This window comes from Cuculus canorus, chromosome 2, assembly GCF_017976375.1.
Source record: "Cuculus canorus isolate bCucCan1 chromosome 2, bCucCan1.pri, whole genome shotgun sequence".
Classification (NCBI taxonomy): Eukaryota; Metazoa; Chordata; class Aves; order Cuculiformes; family Cuculidae; genus Cuculus; species Cuculus canorus.
In genome coordinates, this window is record NC_071402.1 from 153,767,024 (window position 1) to 153,784,509 (window position 17,486).

Below are 17,486 nucleotides of genomic sequence, written 5' to 3' on the forward strand. Positions count from 1 at the left end.
TGTTTAGTTCAGTGGACTGTGACCTAGTCCTGTGGGATGCTCTTAGTCATTGATGTAAACATACTGTTGCTGGCTATAATAATCACTATATAAGCTAAATATATCGCTATATAAGCTATATAAGCTAAAGCCCTTCCTATGGATACCCTGGCTGGTCATCAGGATTTTGTGAGTTTTGACTTAGACCTCAATGAGAAATTCAGCTCACCACTGGTCTAATGTTACAGGATCCTGCTTTTGCTGTCAACAAAACAATGTTTACAATAGTTCGTGGAAAATGTCCATTCTTCATAAACACCTGTGTAAGATACCCCTAAAGGTAACCTGAACGTAGTTCTCCGGCTCTCCTGCACCATCACAGCAGCTAAGAGCAGGAGAGGAACAGGTATGAAAACTTCTTCACCCTTGAGGTTAGGAGTTCACAAGGAGTGTTTCTTTCTTCTGGAAGTGGCTGCTGTCTTGCAGCTGAACCAAACAATGTTCCTCCTTCATCACTGAAGAACGGGGGCATTGTCAATGAAGTTGCTGGAGCCAGGAATGAGAAAGGCTTCTCAAGTGTTATCTAAGCATTTAGCTTTTCAAGGTGTGGTTCAATTTTCTCTTCAGCCTCATGTGTTGTCTCACATATCTCATAGGATGCTGCTGACCACTGTCTCTGGTTTTATGTGTGTAAAATAGATAGCATATGTATCTATATTAAATCCACTATGGCATAGGAATTGGTCATTTGTGGGATGACTGTCGACCCTGAAACTGCACTGTCAACATTTTTATTGTTAGAGAGCACTTAATATTATTTTCAATCAAAAAAAAGCAGATAATAATAATAATACCAAGCCAGGAGAAGGGTCTCTTTGTGGGCTTATTTTGTGCATGAGCAAATTTCTTGGCTTTTGCTGTCCAATTTGTCTGCTTCTTGTGGGGAGCACAGGGATACAGAACTTGAAATTACTTTGAAATCTCATCATCCCACCTAGATTTTAGGATAAGGGCATTGCTTGCAACAAGCATGTTTGTCTAATACTAGAGTTGTGTTTTGTGATAACTGTCAGCATGAATGTTAAAACTGCAGTAAATACATGTGAAGCTGTTTTACTCCTAATACTCCTACTGACTTATGAATTCCAAATGTGTGGCTGTGCAACGAAGGATGCTCACTGATTTTGCATGGACTTGACATCTGAGGACAGCTGAGGATTTGTGTAAACCACTACTAATTCAGTGAGGTTTTCTTTTTTCTCCAAATATGTCTCCTAAGGCAGAATCAGTGGAGGACTGTATTTCTGTGGAGTTGTGATGCTCAGATTTTTAGTCTCTTGCATTTCGGGGTGTTCAATATGAGATAGTGGTATAAATTTCACTCTTCAGGTATTGGCCATCCCTGATGTATCACTTTCTTGGAGTAATTTCTGGCTTTATTCATTTCCTGTCATTCACTTTGTGACCCGTTCACTGCTGGATGAAAGACTTCTTTAATTCAAACTGAAGGGCATCTTTTGTTCAGCCCTACAATAACCATTTTAACTTTACCATCATTTAATCTGTTCCAATCCTGCATGAGAAGAGGATGAAAAAGAGATTTGTGATGTTCCAGTGAATCCTATCTCTTTCTCGAGGTTTTGTGGATAGGTGAAGTTGAAAGTCTTGATAGAAGCAAGAAGAAAGAGAAGCAAGAAGAGATGAGAAACACACAAATGGAAGAATTCTTCTAAGGAACTTCATTGCCTCTGCTATTTTATTTTTTTTTTAAGTTACTGCTGAGATCTTTTCCTTTAGCTGAGAACTTATTAAATTTTATATAAATTTAAATTTTACATATTTTATGTACAGACATTCTATACTTGCTGGATCAAACACTGTTTTGCTGGTTTGAGCACAGCCAGATTGCAGCACATATACAAACGGCTCCATTTTTCACATTACAAACTGGAATTGCTAAAGAAGTGAGTTCTGAAAACATATGCACCACCGTTTATTAGTAGGATGTGGGGAAATGATAAAATTATCATTTGGAGAGGATCATAGTAATCAATCCCAGCTTATCGGTCTTTGGGGTAGGTGCTCTAGGCTGAAATATAGTGTTTTTCTTACTGGAAATCACCAATATGCCAATGCTACCATCACCATTACTACTATTCCTGCTGGCTTATATTATAAATTCTGGAAAGGTAGGATAGGAAAACTTCACAAAAACGCCAGCATGTAATTTATAAGTCATTTACCAAGAGTTCTGGGGAATTTAGTGTTCACCTTTGGGGCCACTAAAAAGAAGTAAAATTAAACTTTCAGGTTTTTCAAAACCAATTTAGTGCCAGACTGACAGCTTCAGAGATTGAAATCTTTCTAAAGCACAGTGAAAGCAGCATGGAGTAGTATAAAAAAAGAGGATAAAGATGAAAACTCATTACAGTGAAACACTTGGTTATGATTATGGGAAGCAATCGAGCCCAGCTTGGAGTTATAAACTCAAAATTCTTTTATGGGGTGTGAGCTGGACTTGGACCAGATGGAGAAAGTGGTAGCTTGTATTTCCCTTTGAAAACACAGGCTGCATGCTCTGTTGAACCAGCCTGCAAACGGTGTTTGAGCAAAACAGCCTTTCTTTTTTATTGTGCATTGCATCACTTTTAGTCTTGAGTGGGTTTTTTCTTTAGAGCAAAGATCTCCTTTACATACTTGTTTGCATGTTATTTTGAAATATTTTCCAAGTTTGCTGCATCTATGAAAAATGTTTGCGATTAAAACCTGCCTGATGGTGGGAGACTTATAAGCAGGTCCCAGCACGACTGACAATGACAGACGATGTTTGATTTTGCCAACATCAGTCTGTAGAATTGAGAAGAGAAATTTAGAAAAATTCCAGTTTAGGGAAATTTTTAAGGCTAACACGGCAGAGAAACATGGTCCGTGTAGAAATGCAAACCTGATTCATGCTTTACCTTTCTAAGAGTGGATTTGAACTTCTTTGAACAAGGAAATTCTCAGCAATGGGGAAAAGGAAATACCTGGATTTGCTGATTTGCAGTCTGAAGCCAGTCAGTGTGTTGTCACTAGGGGGATACATATTCTTTTCAGCCTTCCCGTTTTGTGCTAGGTAAGCTCTTAAATCTGAAAAAGGAAAGTATTGGTTTTTCCATTTTCACAGCAGAATAAAACCTGATAAGACTAACTGGTCCCCATTGCCCGCCCTGCACTCTGCTGCTGCGTTTGTACATCAGGTTAAATCTCCTATTAAAAAGACAAGTGAGGAAAGGGTTCAGAATCACAGCATTTAAATATTTTCACCACAGCATAGAATTTACACCTCTGTGAGACAGAGTGAAATCAGTTAGTGTTTCAAAGCTCTGACAACTGGGTCAGGCACCCTGTGATGGCTGCACTCGGTGCAATGGCATTTTCTATACTTCTTATGTGGAAGCCAAATCTGAACTCTCAACCCACGACTCTACCTCGTAGAACAAACCTTCACATCACATCCAGAGAAAGGAAGCTTATTTGTTATGTTTCTGCCTGAAGAATGACATCAAGTCACTGGGAGAAGGCATGAAATGTGCTTTTATCCTGAAAGATGGTAACAGAAAAGCAAGAAGCATTGAGAAGAGCGAGCCTGGCCATGAATGAGCCTTTTGGGGAGTTGGATTGCATACAACTTCTGCTGTGAGACTTAGGTGGCCCTGAGAATTAGTGAAAAAAATGGCAGAAGGAGGTTTATCTTTTCTACTTTGTATGCTCCAACCTACCTTTCTCTAAAAAAACAAGTGGTTTAAGAGGTTGGAGGGCTGGGATAAGCAGGGGAGGACATCGCTGGGTGGATTAGGCACACACGTGGCTCTGGGGACGAAGGCAAGAATTGACAAAAGGGAGGTCTCCGGGAGATATGCATCCTTCTTTAGGCTTTGTTTTGGAGTGGACAGTAGGTCATTGAAGGAAAACTGTCAGGGAAACAGATGATTTGGGGCAAGTATGGTGGGGCTGGAGGCAGGTTGGGGAGTTGTCAGCATAAAGACTGCTCTATGGCTCCAGTCAGGTCAGCTGAGCAGATAAAATGGAACTAGGGAAGCATTTCACACACACACACGAATGGTTGTTTGCTCCTTACCCCTACATAATTTTATTAAGCTTTGGTAACTCTCAGAGCAAGCCTGAATATGGATTTTGGAAGGGAATGGTGTTCTCCTTATGCAGCTCAAGAAACATAATATCCTTTAACTAATTTGGGAGACTTTAAAGTAGCTTGACAAGAGTCCATTTCATGGTTGTTTGGAAAGGATTTGTGTTTTCAATCTCCAGAACATACACAGCCCCAAAGGAGCTCTTTGAAATCCAGCTTTTTATTATTAGTTTTATAAGATCCTTCCAGTGGAATCTTTAAGAAGATGTAGTATCTGATGTAAATGCCTAGTATCTGTTAAGCCATTAGCTGAGGGAGACAAAATGATCATTCTCAAAGCACTTACTGCTTTTTTTTTAACAAATTACTGTGAAAGTCAGTTGTTAAACAGCTTTGTTTTGTTTTCTGGTAGCTCTTGCAAAACACTAGGGTCTTGCTGCTTTCCTTAATAAAGGGAAATGAGCCCTCCTGGTGGAATGACTCTGCTTGAAAAGGTCATCAGCTACCATTTATCCTTGACCTCTACCAAAAAGGGGCCTGTTTCTGTGCTGAAGCAATCCCAATTCTTATCTCATTAAAAAAGGATTTAAATTTTTTTGTTTCTGATGACATTAAGTCATTCTCAGCAGTCCTAAGGTACTGAAGGTTGAGGAATATTTTTCTGAGGTCCAGATTGCGTTGGTTTTGTAGGCAACACTTCTTTGGCCAAGTAAAAACTGAAAAGAGAACTGGATAACTGTCTTCAAATATGTCAAGGGCTGCTCCAGAGCAGAAGGGAACAATCTGTTCTCCATGTCCACGATGAATGGGACAAGAAGCAGTAGTCATAAATTGCAGCAAGGTTCAGTTTTGCTATTGAGGAACTGTTTTTCACATGGGAAGGACTGTGAAGGTTGTGGGTCTCATGGAAGCAGGTTGAGAGCTGGACCATGGCACGTGTTTATGGGGAGAGCCAGATCCTGTCCCGCTACAGGTACTGCCTCACTTGTAGTGGCATGAGCATGGCAGGGTGAAGAAAAGGAACAGCAAAGATGAAGATTGCAGAGGTAAATGTGGTGGTTGCACAAGGCCAAATGGGGTGTGAAGAGAATGACACTTCCTACAATTATGCTAGAACAAATATTTAAGTAACACTGATGCTTTCCCGTGTCAATCACTAAACACTTCTCATTGCTCCACTTGCTTCTCCTCTGCACTGTGTGAACAGTGAGCTTCAGAGGTGGGGCTGGGGAAGGGGCTTTCTAAAAGAACTGTGATGACAGGCTGTTTTGTGCAAAAGATTGCTATTTGGTGAAAAGCACTAGGATCTTTACTTGCAGAGCTGAAACACAGATGGGAGCAAAAGAAAGCAGGAGGACAAGTTGCAGGGGAAAGGCTGGGAACAGCCTTAAATTAATTATTGCAGTTTGTCATTTGGGCATCAGTGAGAGCCTTGTCTGGAAGAAAATTGTCTTGTTAATAATTTGATTATTTTGGTCGCTAGATGGATGAACAAAGATGCCCTCTGTGCTGTCTCCTTCCACTTTCCCCATAGAGTAGACTGAGGGAAGTCCCTGGAAGCTGAGGATGGTAGAGCAACCTGCTCTGAATGTTCTCTTTGGGTCCCTGAAGTCCTGGGACATCCCTGCATAGATGCCTTGGAGACGGCCAGCTTTCTGAAAGACCAGAGCTTGTAAGAAATCTCTGTTGGTAAAGGTCTTTTCTGCAGTATTCATGGCTGGTTTTTCTTTTCCTTTCTAATGATATTAAGTCTCAGGAGCAATTATGGGCACAAAGGAAAAGACGTGTTTCTTTGTAGAGGAAAAAGGTGATATGACCTTTAATTCCTTGTGGGAATTAAAAAGATGAGATTCTCATTACTCATATAGGGTTTGATTTTTGAAAGAGCTGAACCTCGTGTTCTAATGATGTCTAGAGGAAAGGCTGGTGCTCTGTGACTTTAAGAATTTTAATTTAACAGAACATTTACTGTAATCTTAGGAAGGTCAGCTGTGACCGTGCCTTGGTTCATGCTTGCACCCCTTTCCAACTGCTCAGGATGTAGCTCAGGCTACTCAACCCTTTCCTAAAATAAACAGCTCTAAATGTACAGACTCAGAGCCCAACATAATACATCTCAGCCAGCTGGGATGAGCAATAGCCCTGTGAGGGTTTATCTCATTGAAAAGAACATAAGGTGGATTTCAATTGTGTTACAAACAGCTGTCCCAGATGCCTTTTACTTTGTAGACAGCAAATTTGAATGGTGTAATCTCTGCAGAGCATATAGATATGCATAGCACGAGGAGGACAAGTTGCTAGGGAAAGTCCAGCCCATCACTTCGGCTATGGTTTCCAGAAAGTATCAGCCTTCATTTTCTGGACTGGTAGAAGCTGAGTCCCATTAATCCATTAGTCATTAGTCGCAGAGGGCTGGACATTTCGAAGCTCAGCTGGACTATGCTGTCGCTGCGAAGACCTGTCATGCATGAATCAAAATAGTTGGGTGATGTCATGTCACAGTGCGAGTGTGCCCGGGACACTCACTGCCAGAAATTGTCCAGGGGTGGTTTCTTTTTACAGCCTTTTTAAAGAGTCATCATGCCAAGCTGCACATGACAGTTCCCTTCAAGAGGGCTTGTGGCTCCTTCGCATAGTTAGTATTTTTTAAACAGGGGAGCTTATCAGCCGGTTCCTGACCTTTTCTGCATGAACTGATCCACTGGGAAACATTGCTTCAGTCTCTGAGGCTTCAGAAGGCTGACCGATAAGAGCTCTTTCGGCTGCAAGCTGGGCAGACTTTGAACTTCTCCTGTGCCCACAGATACTTGCAGACGAGTTACTGTATGCTGGAATTAAGACTGGAAGTGCCTGCCGTGCAAGGTTTGGCAGCCTGCTGTGGAGAGGCTCTCCACAAAGACCACAACCAAGTGCCTCGGAGCTTAACCGCTGGCAAGCTGGACTTTTTTTGCAGACACATGGTCTTTTTGGAGATTTATTTTCTCACACCTGGACGGTTGGTGTAAGCAACGTCTTTCGTTGCCCCTCGTGCTGCCTTTGGATCACATCTGAGCTATTTTTCTTCAATCCTGGGCATGACCGACAGCTGCTGCTGCGCAAGCGTATGTTACAGCTCATGAAGCGTTTTGGTAGCTTTAGAGGGAGCAAGAAGAGAAAGGAGCAGTGCAAAAGCTTGCAGAGATGCCAGTCCGATCCTCGTGGCCTGTTCGGTAGGGACCCTCTGTGTTACCCATCCAAAAAGGAGGGACATTGTTCTTTGGGAGAGGGCAGTGAGTGGGGCAGAACGAATAATCAAGCAACAGTGTTGTGCTTCCCAGTTACACTGAATCGTGTAGTTGTTGCATGGAGGTTATTTCTGTATTGATTTGCACCAGAGATGAACATCTGAGCTGACACCTGAAACACACGGCAGATAAAACCTGTAGGAAAAGAGTAATGGTACAGAGAGCTTTACAGGAAATGCTATGAAATACATTCAAAGGAGGCTGTAGACTAATGTTACTTTAATTGAAGAATAGGAACTGAATGCTGTTAGGGCTAACACTGTATCTTGAAAGGTGAAGTAGCATAAATTGCATATAAAACTGATCAGTAATGCATTTTAAAACCTGTCTTTCTGATACTGTAGTTGTCAATATAATTGTATTTGAATTGTGGTTGGAGACCATTATCCATTAATCGAAAGACTTTTCTGATCACTCACTGTTAGCTATAGTACAGGTGCTAAGTTGGCGGGGGGGAAGTTGGAGAGTCTGAGTAGCCCATAGTGATCAGCTCACCAGGAGACAAGGGGAATTCCAGCAGGTTCTGGATGTATTTCTTGAGAATTGTGAAGAAATGCAATGTTTAATGTGTTTCCTATAAGGACCAACTCTGTGGTTTTCCAAATATAATGAGTGCTGCTGAGGGATTCTGTCCTGTGACTGAGAGGTTTAAAACTGGTATTAAACCGAATCAGCCATGTAAGGCACAGTTTAGAGAGGCTGACTCATACAACCAGTAGGCAAGGCTCTTTTTCCTTTGTTGGTCAGGAGTCACTGCATTAAATCCAGTAGAATGATGAAGGTGTGAGTTGTGTTGGACTGTATGGATGGCGTGGAGAGACACATACAGATTTAGTTATAGGGAGTTCCTATTGATGTGTGGGTGGCTGCCTAGAAAGCTTACTTTTCTATTATTTAATGCTTATTCAGTGGTCAGCTGTACTGCTTTTAGGATGTCCTTCTTGCAAATGCTTCTCCTTTTGTCCCTATTTTGTATAGTTAAGTGTTTTTAAATCTAAAATATTGTGCCTTGTTCTGCATTCCCTAAATCCTTTTGAGAGCTTCTGATGGGGTGGTGGTTTAAGATCAAAGTGGTGTATGAGATATGACCCAAATCTTTGGAGCTTCACAATTTCAGCAATATACACAGAAAGGTAAGAGAGGTTATGCAAGAAGAGGGGAAAAATTATGTTACAGATTTCCCAGATGTAAAATTAATCCCAAATTTCTAATTAAAACCCCTAAATTCTCACCTAAGCAGAAACATGTGCCATTTGTTGATTGAGTGATTCATGGTGCTTTGAGCCATTAATTCACTCTCTTCTTGTGGTTTCATCAATGAGTTGGGAAACCCCAGCATCTGCAAAAGGATTCACTTCTGGAAGCACCAAACTTAGTGTTGCAGCTCTTCCTTGGAGTCTAAGACTAAACCACGTCCTTATCTTCCTCCACAGTAAAAATAACTTGTCCTGCACCAAGAGTATTGACTGTACGAACTGTAACGTTTATGACAGCTATTAAAAAAAGTTGGAAGTGTAAAGCTAGAAATGCCAAAAAATGTGCTCCTCCTTATCCTCATTCCCACTAATCCAGCTCTATAGCCCACTCCACAATGAGCATTTTTTCTGCACAGTATTTACTCTACAGACTTAGCAGATGCCATTCTTGTCAGAGTGTGACCAGGTCAGCTCTCTGCATTGTATTTCCATAATGAACAGGAAGCTACCAAGTCACAGGAGTGGGAAAAGGCAAACAGGGTATAGATATATTTGTGTTACTGCCTTCCTCGGATGCGCTGCTGTGGGTTGCCTTTGCCATCCCTGTGGAGTCTGGATTCCTCTTGGGAAACACTTGTAAATGCTTTTTTTTTTCCCCAAAATGTCCTTAATTGTTGAAGGGAAATGTCAAAACAAAAGCTTTGCATTATTTGCTAGATTTAATCTGTATCTTGTAGTGATTACGCCTTTCTAAACACATTCTAAGCAGCTTCCAGGAGAAATATCAGCACTCAGTGAGTTTTACAATCTGTCTTAGTGGCGTGCAGGAGTGTTGGTAGCAATCAGACTTAGTGGCTCATCAGGTTTGGTCACACTCTAGTTGCTGTCTGTCATCAGGAATGGGAAATGAGTGACAGCACTCCAACATGGGCTTTCCCACCCCAGTCTCCTGCAGTGGCCATGCTACCATGGCAGCCTCACTGTTGCTGAATGGGCTTGGTTTTGGTAAAAAGGATGAAAAAGGAATGAAGAGGAAAAAGTACTTAGATGCCCTGAAAAGGTGTGTTCTGTCACCTGGACTAGTTGAATCTGAAATTCCTGTTTTTTCTTGGCCATCTCTGTAAGCATGTTAAGGAAGAGTTCTCCAGTCGTTGTAAATAGGATTAGGGCAGTATGGCTTCATTTTTCTTGTGGCCAGCAGGTTGAGGGAGGGGATTCTGCTCCTCTCTTCCTCTCTTGTGAGACCTCATCTGGAGTATCCTCTCCAGTTCTGGAATCCTCAACATAAGAAGGATATGGAACTGTTGGAACAGGTCCAGAGGAGGGCCACAAGGATGATCAGACGGCTGGAGCACCTCCTATACGAGGACAGGCTGAGAGAGTTGGGATTGTTCAGCCCGGAGAAGAGAAGGCTCTGAAGAGACCTTATAGCGACCTTCCAGTACCTGAAAGGGGGCCTACAAGAAAGCTGGGGAGGGACTTTTTATACAGGCATGTAGTGATTGGGCTAGGGGGTATAGCTTTAAATTGGAGAGGGGTAGATTGAGGGAGGAAATTCTTCACAATGAGAGTGGTGAGCCACTGGCTCAGGTTGCACAGGGAAATTGTGGATGCCCCATCCCTGGAGGCGTTCAAGGCCAGGTTGGACGGGGCCTTGAGCAGTCTGGTCCAGTGGGAAGTGTCCCTGCCTGTGTCAGGGAGGTTGGAATTAGATGATCATTAAGGTCCCTTCCAACTCAAACCTTTCTATGATTCTGTGATTCTATGATTCTCTTCCCAGGGACAGACACCATCAGCCCCCTGCAACTAAAGTTCTCAAATACTACTGAAGTAGTACTTCTGTGTATCAGTTGAGCTAAACCCCATCCATCCTCTGCAGTGATGAAGAGGTTCACTTCCCAGTAAAGAGTTGGAGGGTGGCATTGCCAAGGATGGGCATCTCTTTAACTTCCTGGTTTTGTAGCTTTACAGTCCTTTTATTCCAAGTGAACAGCAAGAGGAGACATTAGTGTGGCCAAGCAGAAGCAGAAAGCACACAGAGAGGGTAAGGAGAAAAGCATGAATGAACACCAGGAATGAACAAAAGCAGGGAAAGCTGTGGGGCAAAAGCAGAGAGCCTGCAGCTTTGCTACGGGAGAAGAGCAGCCAACAGAGAGACCTCAAAGCCTGAGCTATCCACCAAACAGCAGGGAAGCTGAATTACGCATTCTGATTTTGGCAGGGCTGGGGAGTGGGATTACCCAAAATTTCTCCAACTTCTGGAACACCACCATAGAGTTTCCATCTTCCTATTGCAGCTGCCGCTTGCTTGTGCAGTGTTGCTGGCAGCTTCTCTGCCTGCTGGCTCTCGCTGCACTCCAGTGTGTTGTAAATAGATAGGCTCTGTGGCATTTCTGTAGGGGACAACTTTTTGGCCCCAGCGAGGCTAATTTCTGTGCCCTTTAAAGGACACCATCTCTTCCATGAAAGATTGAATTACACATGCAAAAGGTGTAATGTTAAAAGTGTTTCTTCCCTACTTGAGCTACAAGCGCCCAGCAAAGGAACCACTTTGCAGCACATGTGGCTTCTGTGATCCCCAGCATTGCCTTGTGCCTGGGCATTTAGCTTCAAACCAGTTATTCTGGAGGCTTTTAGCTTCATGGAAATGCCTAGGAACGTCTCCTTGCCAATGCTGCTCGTCTTGGGATTTGTTGCTGTGCATTTGAATTAGCAGGGGCCAAAGCTAAACCCCAATAAGTTGGTTCCAAGGGGCCCCAAGCAAACCTCAGTACTACCCATTAGCCACAGACCTGTCCCACCTCAATAACACTATTCGGGACAACTTCCCTGCCAGCTGTTATAATTAGATGCAAATTTAGGAGTGAGCCTGCTGAATGATTCAGACCCCAGTATGTGCATGCGCAAACGTGTTTTGACCCCACCATGCACATGAATCAGGCAGTCCTGGTGTGAAGGGCAGGGGCTTATCCATAAGTTGCTCCATAACTTGCTGTAGCCTCTCTGGTGTCACTCGGTACACATGTTCTATCCCATGTCCCTGCTAACTGCTGTGTGATAGAGGGCTGTTGAGTCTGTAGAGCAGATCTGGAAGGTGCTGTGTTTCAGAGTATCTTTAAATACTCAGGCCAAGGGGAAATGTCTTCCCCCTTTGGTCAAAAATGCACAGGTTTTCTTCCGTAGCTTTCCATGGTCCTTCCGAGACACGTGGAGTTGAGGGTGGATGTGGATCATGTGTCAAGCAGAGAAGTCACACTCTTCCTTCCCAACAGCAGAGATGTGACCAGCTCAGAAAACAGACCATGTGCAAGGACTTACTTACACCAAAACAGAGTGCCAAGTGGCTCACATGCTCTCCAAGTGCAAATGGAAATCCGGGGGATACTTCAGCCTGCCTCATGTCATCATTGATTGGCACAAGCAGTGTTGTGGGTAGTTTTGCAGAGAAGAAGGGACAGAAAACGTGGGAGGAGGATAGAGAAGCAACTGAGAAAGGAGACAGGACTTGATCTCCTGCTTCTCTGTCCTGGGGAGCTGCAGCTTGTCCAGTGCTTTCCCCAAAGCGGGTGATGCTGCCTGGGGGAGAACCAGAGCTGAGATATTTCTTTTTTTCATTCAGGTGGGATGTTTCTGTCATGAGGCTATGAGGGACAAACCATGGTGACAAAAGTTTGGGAGAAAAAAATGAGAGTGAGTGGGTCACTGCATGTTCCAATGGCTGCCATATATCAACTGAAAGAGCAAAATCCTGTTGTGTTTGAAAGTTTCTTAAAACCACCAGCATCAGAGATTAGGCATGAGAAACTGAGACCACTTTGCTTTGTTAATGATTTTCTCTACTGTTTTTCATGCTCTGTTGAGCTGACAGTGATTTTCAAAAATGTGCAGCCCTGGCTGATCAGTGCCAATGAATCTTGTACTACAGAGACCTCCAAGATCTGGAAGGTCTAAAATTTCTATGGTCCATTGTGAGGAAGAAGAAAACCAGCGATGAGCCTGATGAAATGTTTGAGACTTTATTTTGCCATTTTCTGCTTCCTTATAGTCACTGTGCTGCTGTTTTCTGGCACATCCCAGCTTTGGATGCAGCTTTAAAGCATTCTGAATGGGGGGAAAAGGACTATGCCCATGAAGCAGTAAAATCTGCAAGGTATTTCCAAGCAGGTACCAGTAAATTCAGACAGTAATAAATCCTAGAAAACCACCAGTGATGTGGTGGAAATTGAAATAAAGGTGTATTGAGCAGACTGTTTAGCCCCAGACTCTTCCTTCACTCCCTCCCTGGTGCAAAGCTCAGCAGCATCCTTCCTCTGCAGCCCTTTGTGGGCTTAAAGTAGATGGAGACTCTTTGCCCTCACAATGAGTTGTCCAAGCCTATAAGTTCTCCAAGTGATTTATTTTCAAAGGAAGTTATTTTTGTCTGAAGGGCAGATTATATGTGTGAAAATACAGTGTGTTCTCTTGAGGCACAAATTTACAAATTGGTGCTGTGAATGAATCTGCCCACTGACACTTCTTCGCTGCTCCAGGCAGCTCTGTGCATCTCATTGAAAGGTTTGATCAAAAATACCTGTATTTCTATAAATGACTGAATTACTTAGCACTGACGTACTCTTAACAATGTAGTGGGTGGAACAGCCAGGCCAGCTATTTTACAAACTGTGCAGGTTTTGGACAGATAAAGCTCCCTTCTGGGAGGAATCCATGTGGTTATAGTCTTTGTTGGTGCTTGTGGGTGCAGACATTTGTCCCCCAGACACAGTAGCAGCATAGAGACTTCAGTTTTCTACTTTCTTAAGGGTACTTCCCTTTAATTCTGCTACTATTCAAATGGTGTCATTTGGAACAGCCGAATGAATGTTATTCCTGAAACACAGAAAGAAACTAAAAGCAAATTTTGGGATTGAATCTAGGTAAATTATGAGGAAGGGTTCATTGAGGTGGAAAAGGAGAAACTGAGACAGCAAGAAGCTGAGCACTGGCTGTGAGTGAAAGTGAATGCAGAGACCGCCTGTTTCTGAAAGCAAATGACATATGCATCTATCAGGATTTCCCTTTTCCATCCTCTACTTCTGTTGTCTTCAGGTAACAGGTCACTTCTGATACGTGTGTAAGCCTGGAACACTATCTCTCTTACCTTGTGATATAATTAACAGATTCATTTTTTAAGTGACAGAAAATAATGTAGATAAGGCTTTTATATGTGACATTTTAGCCTACTGAACGCAGCCTGGGGTGCTTTCAGGGCGAATACTGCAGGTCACAACCTCCATATGAAAAGGATCAATGGAATTACTGATTTCTGTGGATTCTCTCTCGTCCTTATTGTACCAGTCAGGAATAGCATAGGGATCCTTTTTTTTTTTTGCTGCTTCTTTCACTTGTACTTTTCAAGGGCTCTGATGTTCCAACAAATATCTGTGTGAGAAGCTGCTATTCTAGTCTGACTTTCTACTTGACTTGAATGAGCTACACTAGACCGCAATTTATTTATACTCCCATGCATCTATATTACAAATCCTGTTGCCAGGTTTTAAAAGCAAATTTCAAGGCTAGATCTGTTTTCAAAGCCTAAAATTCCACTTGACAGTAACATTTAAATAGGTGGGTACTTTTGTTTAATTAGAAATTGATGTTTTGGACTATTGACTCCTTGCTCAAAGTTTCAGTGAATTGCCCAAGAGTGCAATTTCAAAGCTGTTGTTAAGGCACTTTGGTTGTCAGGTTTATTGGATCAGCAAATCCCAGGAATTACTAGGATTCAGCTGTTTTTTACTTTCACCTTTATTTTTGTCCAACTGAAAAGCAGTTCAAGGACTTAAAATTGCTCAGAGCAGTGGGATTTAACACCTCAAATTGTTTTAGCTGTTTTATTGTCATTACAGAGTCATACTGAAATGTGAGGTCTCACTTAGGTCTCAAGAGATGATGGACTGCTCTGTGAGATATCATTAGGTGGTTGGCAGGCTGGGCTTAGAGGCTTGAATTCTCTGTGCCAGAAAGGTCACACAACCATACTTGGTTTAAGGACGGAGCCTAGTGCTACGCTGCACGCTTGCACTGCAGAGTTCTCACCCTGTCTTTTATCTGCTCTTCCTTTGATAAAGTTGGGGTGATTTAGCTGGAGGAGGGATGATAGGATTCGCTGACATTAATTAAGAGCATTCTGTTGTTTCTTCAGAGTTTTTTTTCCAGGCATTGGAAAACAGCTGCTTCCCAGTGCTGTGTTCTTTGTAGGGTAACAAGGACCCTTTTGACCTGCTCAGAGATACAGTCACCAGTTGTTTACAGATCCTGCCCATCTGGCCTCATGATTTTTTCAGTCAGTGCAAGAATTGTGATAGTGTACATAGGATTCTTGTGACAGTCTTGCCTTTCCTGATGGGTGATGCTCCTGGAGAGGAACAGATGATTTGTGACATCTCTGCTGCTTGAATATAGTATGATTAGGGATAATAAACAAGAACAGGGCAAGAAAACAATTTTAGAAATAGAGATGAGGGGGAGATTAGACAGAAAGTCAACCAGAGACATGAGGTAGACAGTAAGTTTGCAACAGAGCCGTTCTTGCTGCAATAGTAGCAATAAAAGTCAGGTGAGTGTTCTCAAGTAAGGATTGCACCAGCCTCCTTGAAAGAAGGACTGAGTTGAAAGGATGACAAGCTGGAATAACGCTGACATTTCCTAAGAGACATACCTGAATTTAGGGATGATCAGCACCCAGAGATCAGTGTGAGGGCTGATAATATTCATTAGCGACCTGGATGGTGAGGTTAGCCTATGCAGCAGTACATGCTGGGCACTAGTAACTGACTCCCAACGAGAAGGACTTTGGGGCTGAGGAGGATATATTCTGGAAAATGATTGAAAAATGTATTGTCATCATCAATAGAGTGAACCACATACCTACATTAGGAGGAGTGAAACAATCCAGTCAAGGAAGGTTATTATACCCCTTCACCTTGTCCTGGGCTGCACCTGGAATATAGTGTCCTATTTCTGGTCCCCCGGTCAGAAAAATGCTGGGAAACTGGAGAGTGTATCCCTAGGGGACTACCAAGATATTTGGGACCTAGAGTAAATGTTTTGGGATCTGTGAGGAGAGGTTGAGGAAACCTGACATTTTTTTTGTCCAGCAAAGGGAAGGCTCTAAGGAGCAATCAAATAGCAGGCTGCAACTACCTGAAGGGAAGTTTCAAAGGTGATAGAGCCAAACTTTTCTTAGTAGTGGAAAATGGTGAAAGATGGAATAAAAAATACAAGTTTGTGGCTGAGAAGGGTCAGACTACATGTTAACAAAAACTCCCTCAAGAGGGTGGTGAGGCACTGGCACAGTTAGCCTAGAGGCATTGTGGCCTTTCCATCCTTGGAGATTTTCAAGACTCAGCTAGCCAAAGCCATGGCTGACCTGGTCTTGTTTGGCAGCAGACCTGCTTTTAGTGGGAAATTAGAGAAGAGGCTTCCAGACATCCTTTCCAACGAGTGTTTCTGTGATGCTCAGCTCTTCAGCTACAAGGAATTGCATATTTTCTCACCCAGTTCTTAATGCTGGCGTACAATTACTCTTATTTTGATAAATTTCCACGAATGTGATGTCTCAGGTAGAGGCATCTAGGGCTGCTTGTACAGTTGGTTTGTATCAGCAAGGCAACAGAAGGAGACCACTGTGAAGCCCAAAACCAACATCGACTCATTTATTGGGCCAACAAAGGGAGTGGGATGTGCTTCCTACAGAAGGCACCTAGACTGCCTTCTGGCCATTTCATAGACATTAAGCATGACCTTGAGAGTCCTGGGCCGTTATGAATGCCTGTCCAAGCTAAGCAGTGTCTGGGGATCCCCAGCCAATGCCCACTTCGGGTAGTGTTCATTACCAGCTGGAGAAATTGCAGTGGGACTTGGTTTGTATCAGCTATTTGTCACTATAGCAACTTCTCACTTAACCAGTCCCTGCTCTAAAAATAGATCACCTTGATCTCAAGGAAAGGAAACCAGATGAAGTCAAAAGGGGCAGTGATAGCAAAAGCTGTAGAGTCAGCTATTGATTGAAGGATGGAGCATTTGAAACCTCTTATAATAGTCTATCATGTAAAACAAATATTTGAGGAGAATGTTTAATCCAGAAACCTCGCTGTGTCAGTGGGTTTGAAGCTTTAACAAAGGGCATGCATTACTTTTTATCTGAGGGATGTATTTGCATTTATCACCCAGCACACTGGGGATATGGAAAACTTTGTAGGATGTGGCATAGATTGGTTAAGATGTTAAGGGATATTATCTTCTGAATAAGGAGATCTGCAGCTCTGTCATTAGACCTGATAGCCTCCTATGCTCTTGTGTGTAAGCTAGCAAAATCTCACCTCATTTATGAAATTGTTACTGGTATCTGTGGAAGTCTGTGAGGGACCCAAACCTGAAAAAGCTGAATGCTGTTAGTGAAGTCATCGTTATCTGATGTTGAAGTTAATAGGAGTTGAGTGTTTTGGCACCTGATAGGGACGATAAGGGAAGTGCAAGTGATACATGATATTATTTTTCTTTCAAACCCAGCTAGTGTTTACACCTGAAGAGAACGGATTAAATCCTTGTGTAGACAGGGCAGTAGGTGTGAATGCAAAATAGCAACAAGATGAAAAGCTTGTTAATGAGCTACAGAATCAACTGAACATGCCTTCGAGGGAAAAAGAATGAATTTGCATGAAGACAGCTTATTTATCACTGGCAGCACATATGATGCTCAGGAAAGGGTTAATTTAGTGTCCAGAGATGACTGGAATTAGCATCACGTATTCAGCATTATCAATCAGCAAGAGTTTGATTATAGCCTTGATAAAAGGCTATATTTTTTTAATGACTTTTTTGGGCTGACAGTTTGCAGGCATAGTTAATATTGAA

General features: G+C 42.6%; 1 protein-coding gene across 5 annotated transcripts in view; it reads left to right on the forward strand.

The window, feature by feature from the left end:
- Window positions 1-17,486, forward strand: part of PRKAG2 (protein kinase AMP-activated non-catalytic subunit gamma 2) — a 235,475-nt gene that overhangs the window by 107,638 nt on the left and 110,351 nt on the right. The window contains exon 1 of one of the 5 annotated variants that reach the window (XM_054057439.1): window positions 6,856-7,320. The exons of the other annotated variants lie outside the window; for them this stretch is intronic. Coding sequence (XP_053913414.1) covers window positions 7,215-7,320 — 106 coding nt within the window. The 5' untranslated portion in view covers window positions 6,856-7,214. Of the gene's footprint in view, window positions 1-6,855; window positions 7,321-17,486 lie in introns of those variants that run through there. 5 annotated transcript variants of the gene reach the window in all.